This window comes from Sceloporus undulatus, chromosome 4 (assembly GCF_019175285.1).
Source record: "Sceloporus undulatus isolate JIND9_A2432 ecotype Alabama chromosome 4, SceUnd_v1.1, whole genome shotgun sequence".
NCBI lineage: Eukaryota > Metazoa > Chordata > Lepidosauria > Squamata > Phrynosomatidae > Sceloporus > Sceloporus undulatus.
Window position 1 is genome coordinate 163,714,382 of NC_056525.1, and position 7,519 is coordinate 163,721,900.

General features: G+C 42.9%; 1 protein-coding gene across 4 annotated transcripts in view; it reads left to right on the forward strand.

The window, feature by feature from the left end:
- Positions 1 to 3,117, forward strand: part of ZCCHC2 (zinc finger CCHC-type containing 2) — a 35,612-nt gene extending 32,495 nt beyond the window's left edge. For all 4 annotated transcript variants that reach the window (XM_042462081.1, XM_042462079.1, XM_042462080.1 and 1 more), the window contains one exon: positions 1,312 to 3,117. In XM_042462081.1, the coding sequence (XP_042318015.1) occupies positions 1,312 to 1,379 (68 nt within the window). In that variant the 3' untranslated portion in view covers positions 1,380 to 3,117. The remainder of the gene's footprint in view (positions 1 to 1,311) is intronic.
- Positions 3,118 to 7,519: the final 4,402 nt, after the last annotated feature.

Consider the following 7,519-nt stretch of genomic DNA (forward strand, 5'->3'; position numbering starts at 1 on the left):
CTACCTGTGGTTTGTTTAGCACTGACTGTGGATGTTTGTGTGTATGTGTGTAAGTAGTGGGGAGGGGTTTGTCTATAAAACCATTCATTAGTTTCTAAAAGGCCTAAATTGTTACATTTTCCTAATGAAATAGTCGTTAAATTTGTAGGTAAGCAAACCAAAATTCAAAACATGCTTCCTTGAGTTTTTAGGCTTTATGTGACTGTGGTTTTAGTGACACATGTCAACGTGACACAGCAAAACACTTTTTTTATATTGAGAATTCCCAGATGCTTTAGATGCTTTGTCCTGATTTTTTTTTTTAATGAGCAGGCCTGTCTAGCTTGATTTTTTTCCTTATCTATACATGTGTCTGATTGGAGATGGTTTGAAATGATATATAAATATGCACAAGTATGAATGAGGAGTTAAAACGAAGGGATGCCATGAGTTTTATATCTATTTTAAAATGTGTGGCTGTAGAATATAGCCAGTTACAACCCCTTTGTTTTTGTTTCTGGTATGTCTGAAACCTAAACAGAGGAGGCCAGTTTGTGTGATGTGAATATGCCTCACTGAAAACAGTGAAATCACTTAAAGAATGTAAGTTTGGGACTGTGGGTTTGTTTGAACCATTGTGCTGTAAAGGGAAGCCTAGCTTGCCCTCAATTCCCTCCAGCCTACCCACCCCTACTGTCATTAAAAGACATTTTGAAACTTTTTTCTTCCACTTTATGTTAACCACAGCTTACAGTTCCAAATGAACCAGGACAAGCTGTGTTTAACGTTTAAAAAATGTAGTGTAGGAAGCTGGCTTGTTTTCACTAATAAGTAAGACAAACCACCTTTGTTGTCCAGTAACCATACATTAAACCAAGGGTGGGGAGCATATGGCTCTTCAGGTGCTGCTGCACTGTAATGCCTTCCTGCTATTTCAAGCTTAGCCAATATCTGAAGGCCTTATTTGCATCCCTGTACTATATTGTGGTTATCCTAGAACAACCTGAAGCTTCCTGTCTTGTCCTTATAGCCATGTCAGAGGAGGGAAAAGGAAGAGGGTAGTAACGTTTGAGCTGGGTGGGAGAGGGCTAGGCTTAATTCTTAAAGCTAAACCATGGTTTAGCACTATGCTGAATGTAGCCACTTTGTGGTTGGTTGTTAAACTTGTTAGGATAACATTCCTTTTATTTAGCACTTACGTAGATGTAGAATTTAGATAGTTATATAACATCTATGGAGGAGTATGTTTACTTTGGGGTTTTTGTAGCTTTTCTCATAACTTAATATATTAAGTGCGAGCAGTGACTTAGTAAGTTCTTTTTCCTGTTCTAGGCACTTACAGATTGAGATATGCACCTCCCCCACCCCCTTCTAATGATACGTTGGATTCTGCTGACTGAAACCAAGTAAACATTGCCTGCATACCAAAATGAAGGTTGGGAGATCTGGGAAATTCTTTGGATTTGAAAGATTCCTTGAGTGTGTTTATGTTCTGTTGCATTTTTTTCATTGCTCATGAACACCTGTTCTGACACAAACGAAGAAAGCCGTTTTTTCTCCTGGTCTGACTTGGATAAAGCATGTGGCTGTCTCAGCCAATCAATCAAAAAGCATTTGGAAAATAGACTTTTTGCACTGAAGACTTGAGACATGCAATGTTTACAACATTATTTTTTTAAGGCCATTTAATCTCTGACTACACTGGTTGAACAGCCATATGGTTGAAAGGAGAAACTGGGTCATGCTCCCAAAAGTCACCTTTTCCTTCCCCACTTTTTCTCATGCTGCTATTATCTTCCACCTTTGCTGGCTCTACGTTTTCTCAATGGGACTGGATGGATGTTGAGCTCTTAAAATAGATTCCTGCCCGTGACACTCTACAAAATTCCTATGCTTGTGAACTGGTGGGGCTGTTGTTTGCTTTTCTTGAAAGAAGATTCACAGATGTGTACAGCTCTTGTTGCCTAAATGGAAAAAATAAATAGAATATGGTGAAGGTTTAAAATGGTGTAAACTTTGAACAAATTTCTAAAATAGAGAAGTCAAACTTTTTTTAATTTTGTTGTGCTTTTTTTTTAACCCTGTTGGTTCAAAAAGAGCAACTGGTATGACTTCCTTTGTGTGTTTGCATTTGCAATGGAAATTGGCAGCAAATCTGTGTCAGTTACAAAAAAAAAACCCCTTAGATTTTAACATCCCACTTAAGGCTACTACAGTATTGTGTTTAGAATGTAAATGATTCATTTGAATCTGAACAAAACCTGTGTGTATTCTAAAAATCTGTTGGGTGTTTGTATACTAGAACCAAATAGCAATGTCACTTTCCTATGACAGTTTACCACTGTGTGATCACGATTTAATGTGAAAGACTCCAATGAGTGTGAAGATTGATCATGTAAGTGTCATATCACTAAGTTTAACGCTGCTGTATTTTATTTCTAAAAGCCAAGATGTACTAAATTGCTTCCAGGTAGTATCTGATTTCTTAAGTGCACTGAGTTTATCTGGAAGAAAAATTTTGACTGTTGAGATCAACACTGAACTACCGCCATTTGTTAGGTTCCCAGCTGATACCAGAAATATGGGTTTTACTTTTTATATATATATAAAAAAAATGGATATGCAGCAGGTGGAAACCAGTCAAAACATTTTTGATTAATTCTCATTACTAAACAAACTTGAAGAAACTTGATTTACTACATTTCTTCATATATAGCATTTATATTTATAGCACCAATATATTTTGGAAGTGAGGGGGGGCAAAGAGATAGATGAGAGCTTTAATTTAAAAGAGAATTAGCATAGGAAATTATTTTGATTTAAAAAAAATATTTGCTGGGTATGTTGGACCATATTAAAAAGAAATAACTGCTTCTGAGACTAGTGAGGGTGTTAAAGCACCATTCTCAATTACCTGCCAGTTTACCTATTGGAGTTATGTTATGATTTTAAGATACTGTACTGTAAATAGGAGGTATGTTGCCTTCTCTTTATTTGTATGTTTACCATATACTTTGATATTTGAAACATTATGTACTGGAAAGGTCACTTATATTTCTAGAACAGATTGGATTTCATGCAGCATTTTTCCTTGAATTAACAGCAATAAAAAGAGGGGGAAAAGCATCTGCTTGAAAATAGTGTACTTAATTATACTGAATTGCCTTATTCGTCTCTTAAAACAAAGATGGAGAGTTGAGATCTTTTACAGTGAACCCTTGTTATACGCTGGGGTTTGGTTCCAAGATCCCCCATGTATAACAAAATCCACATATGCTCAAGTCCCATTCAATATAGCAAAATGGTGTCCCTTACAAAAATGGAAAATCAAAGTTTGATATTTGAAATTTATACTTTTTTTGAACATTTTCAAACTGTGTATGCTTGAATCTGTGTATAAGAGGGCCTACTGTAGTATGCTCTGAACATCTCAAAACTGGATGGAAATTACTCAGACGATTATGGAGGAGGGTAAAAAAAACCCTTCATAATCAAATGTGCACATTGCTCAGACCACAGCAGAAACACTGAGCGAGGGGTAGCCTGTCTACTGCTTAAATCAGGTAGGCAACTGTGGCCAACATCTGTAAAACTCCCAGCCTCCCTCACCATTTGGTTAGGGCTCCTGAAAATTGCATGGTGACAAAATCTGACATGCCACAATACCCCACTCCTAGTTTAAGTGAATACAGAGTTACATGAACTGGTTATTTAACACTTTGGTACACTCTGCTCCCATCAAAGGAGACTCCATGCCATCTATTTTAATCTTACCTAAACCTTCAGTCCTTTTCTGCAGGGGTTCCATTCTGGACCCCCACCCTGTGGATGAAAAAACCTCTGGACCTCGTCCTGCAGTATTCAGTGGCAGCATGTACATGCACAGCAGGAATGGGCCTTACTGTCCGCAGATGGCAAGTTAGAGGGTGTGCTGAATTTCTAACCCTAGCCCTATCTTGATCTTAATTGTTCTTAATTGCCCTCAGTTGGCTTCCATATTGAGACCCTTTGAGAGAGATCTCCAAGACTGGATCTGTCTACTTGTAATTCAGTCTTCCTCTTACTGCCTTCCGCTCCACCAATTTAATTACCATCTTCCCATGTCCTTGTCTGACAGCTAAACAGTCCATTTTCCTGCAGTGTGGGGAGGGCATCCTTTCGATGGGTCTCACTTCTCCCCCTCCCCAAGTCAGGGCTTCAAACCTGTCAATTAAAACTACCATCCCTAGCAAGTGAGCTAGACCCTCTCACCCCCAGTGACATCTCTGCCTCGCTTCACTCAAGTCAGGGTTCCTTCAGCATTGCAGGCTTCTATGTGGTCCTTTGTTCTTTCTTTTGCCGGTTTTTCTTCACTTGAGCTTGATCCCTACAGAAAGGGGAGCATTGGAGGAGGACATTCAGGTATCTGACCTCTTGGAGGAAGACCAGGAAGGGTGGGTGGAGGCGGACTATTCCCTCACCAAGGATGTCCGGATGGCAGCGCGACCTACCAGTTCTCACCCTCACTGAGGAGATGTTGAAGGGCAAGATAAAATGGTGTGCACCAGAGGGGCCCAGGTTGCTGCCATGTGGGTGAGTGCATTGCCCCTGTTTCTCTCCCTGCTGTGGTCCTGGAGGGTCAGACCTTACCACTGGAGTTGTGCTGGTGTATTGCTGTAATTGCCCAGTAGGCGGTAGCCAGCCAGGTGTTAGGGGAGCAAAGACATGGTGATGGCCTCATAGGTTCCCCATAGGGACCAGGCACATGCTGGTCGAGAGAGGCAGTGCAGTGCTGAGGAACACAGCAAGGGCCACAAGTGATGGAGGCCCTGGTCCTCATTCCATCTCCTCAGAAGAGGCAAATAGCCATCGGGCAGTCTCTTATCTTCTCTGTCCCCCCAAAAAGGCTAAGAGGAAGAGCAGGCACACCTCAGCTTCCCAGTCTCAAGAGTTCAAGGGTCACGGCTTCCCCTCTACCCTCAGCTAGGGAGGAAAGGGAGCTGTCCTGTGAAGAGGGGGATGATTCTCCTGAGAAAGGTCCTGTGCAACTGTTTGATATGACTTCCCTGTTAAGGTTGAAAAGGCTCTAAGTTTATCAACAGGTTCAGGGACCCAATGAAACTAGGGGACCTTAGCAGGTGCCCAAAATCAGATCTCTTCCCAAACGTGAGACCTGTGGCTCTGTTTCCTTAGATAGTGCCACCCACCTGTGCAAAATGGTTGTATGTTCTGCCAGGGGAAGTTTGGGAGAGCTTGAAATTTCCTCTTGTCAACACCCCAATCTACAGACTGGTATCAGGTAGCTTTTTTCCTTGGGATGGAGATAATACCACTAAGAATCAAGAGGACAAGAAGCTGAAGGCCTTCTTGCGTAGGGCACATAGAATCATAGAATTGTAGAGCTGGAAGAGACCACAAGGGCCATCCAATCCAACCCCCTGCCATGCAGGAAATCTCAATCAAAGCGTCCCCAACAGAGCTCCAAAGAAGGAGACTCCACTACACTCCGAGGGAGTGTGTTCCACTGTCGAACAGCCGTGACTGTCAGGAAATTCCTCCTAATGTTGAAGTGGATCTCTTTTCCTCTAGCTTACATCCATTGTTCCGGGTCTTGTTCTCTGGAGCAGCAGAAAACAAGCTTGTTCCCTCCTCAATATGACATCGCTTCAAATATTTAAACGGCTATCATATCACCTCTTAACCTTCTCTTCTCTAGGCTAAACATACCCAGCAGTATCATTGGTTCCCACGTGGACCAAAAGGAAGGGTTATTGGTCACTAGGCTTGACCAGTCTTGCCAGCCTCTCTGTCACATCACAGATCTTTGCCCCAGGGAGACAACACACCTCTCGAGACATCTTGTCAGGCCTACAAATCACTGCTTCTGTACCTCTCAGCAAGGAGTCCCCCACTACAACCACACACCTGCTACAAGGCTTAGCAGCTACTGTTCCCTCTGGTGAAGCTCTCAAGCTCCCCTGCTTTGTCCCTGAAGTCTGTCCATGCGGCTCTTCCTCATCCTCCTTGATAAGGGAAAGAGCTTCGAATTGATTCTCTAGCTGCAAGCTTCCAGAACAATCCCTTCTTGGCCTACTTCTCTGTGTGACATTCCTCCAGCTGTCTGCCTCCTGTGTATGTGAAGTGACCTCCTCCACCCCAATAATTTCCTCTGTGTGGTACTCGTCCATGACCGTTGGTTCCGTTCTGTCCAGGAAATCCTCTTGCTCCCTGATATGCTGAACTATAGCTACTCTGGACTCCAGCTGTTCTACTTTCTCCTCCAAGAGTGCTACCAACTTGCACTTGGTGCATGTGAAGTTCTCCATTTCTTTAGGCAAGAAGACAAACATCCCACAAGTGTTGCATGTGACTGCAGCAGTTTCCTCAGTGTCCATACTGAGAAGTCTTTAATAATTACTGAAACAGGACTGGGGCTTCCTCCTCAAAAAATTATCTGGTGAACACCAACATTAAGGCCCCTGATTATCCGGCCTTTAGACCAGTCTCTGGCAGCGAGCTCAATCTACTGGAAATATAACTTTATAGGAATGTCCCAGCTGCAAGCTTGTACTTAAAGGCAAAGTTCTGGCTCAAGGTTTGCTTCTCACCTGCTGCTTCTGCTGTAGATTTCTTTGGATCAAAAAAATCCGTGCACTGTTACCGTTAGGCTCTGGGAGGAGTTATATAGAGCTAGTCTGCTAGCTCCACCCCCTACTGACTCACAGATGTGACTCACTGAAGCTCCACCCCCTCAGCAACAAGCACACTCTCCACTCAAAATGGCCACCCAGCTACTTCTCTCCTTCTCTCTGTGGCAGGAACTGGTCTGGAAAGGCTCTGGGAAGAGTTATATAGGGCTAGTCTGCTAGCTCCACCCCCTAGTGACTCACAGATGTGACTCACTGAAGCTCCACCCCTTAGCAACAAGCACACTCTCCACTCAAAATGGCCACCTAGCTACTTCTCTCTCTCTCTCTGAGGCAGGAACTGATCTGGAAAGGCTCTGGGAGGAGTTATATAGGGCTAGTCTGCTAGCTCCACCCCCTCAGCAACAAGCACACTCTCCACTCAAAATGGCCACCCAGCTACTTCTCTCCTTCTCTCTGTGGCAGGAACTGTATTTATCCTTTCCTTCAGAAGTGAGCTCAGTTTTCTCTCAGGAGAGACACAAAATGGCGCCTCCGCTTTCTCTCTTCTCAGGGTGCCACAAAGCAGCTGCACTGACCACCAGGTCTGCTTCAGTGACTACTATGTTCGCTAGGGCAGCTATTTGGTGGGCTAGGATGTTGCTTCCATTGATTAATTTCTTGATCTTGCCCATTCCATGTCCCTGTCTGACAGCTGAACAGTCCAATCTCTCTTTAGATATTCTCCCCTCACTACCTTTCTCAGTGTACCAAGAGTCATAATTGGCTGGCTCCACTTAGCCCCGGAGGGTAATGATTTAACCTTTCCTTACACAGGACTTGTTGGTAAAGAGCATATGTGAAAGAATACCAAAATCTTAGCGGTGGATTCAAGAGTGCTAATAAATTTTTAACGTATTCTATTAAATCCCTTT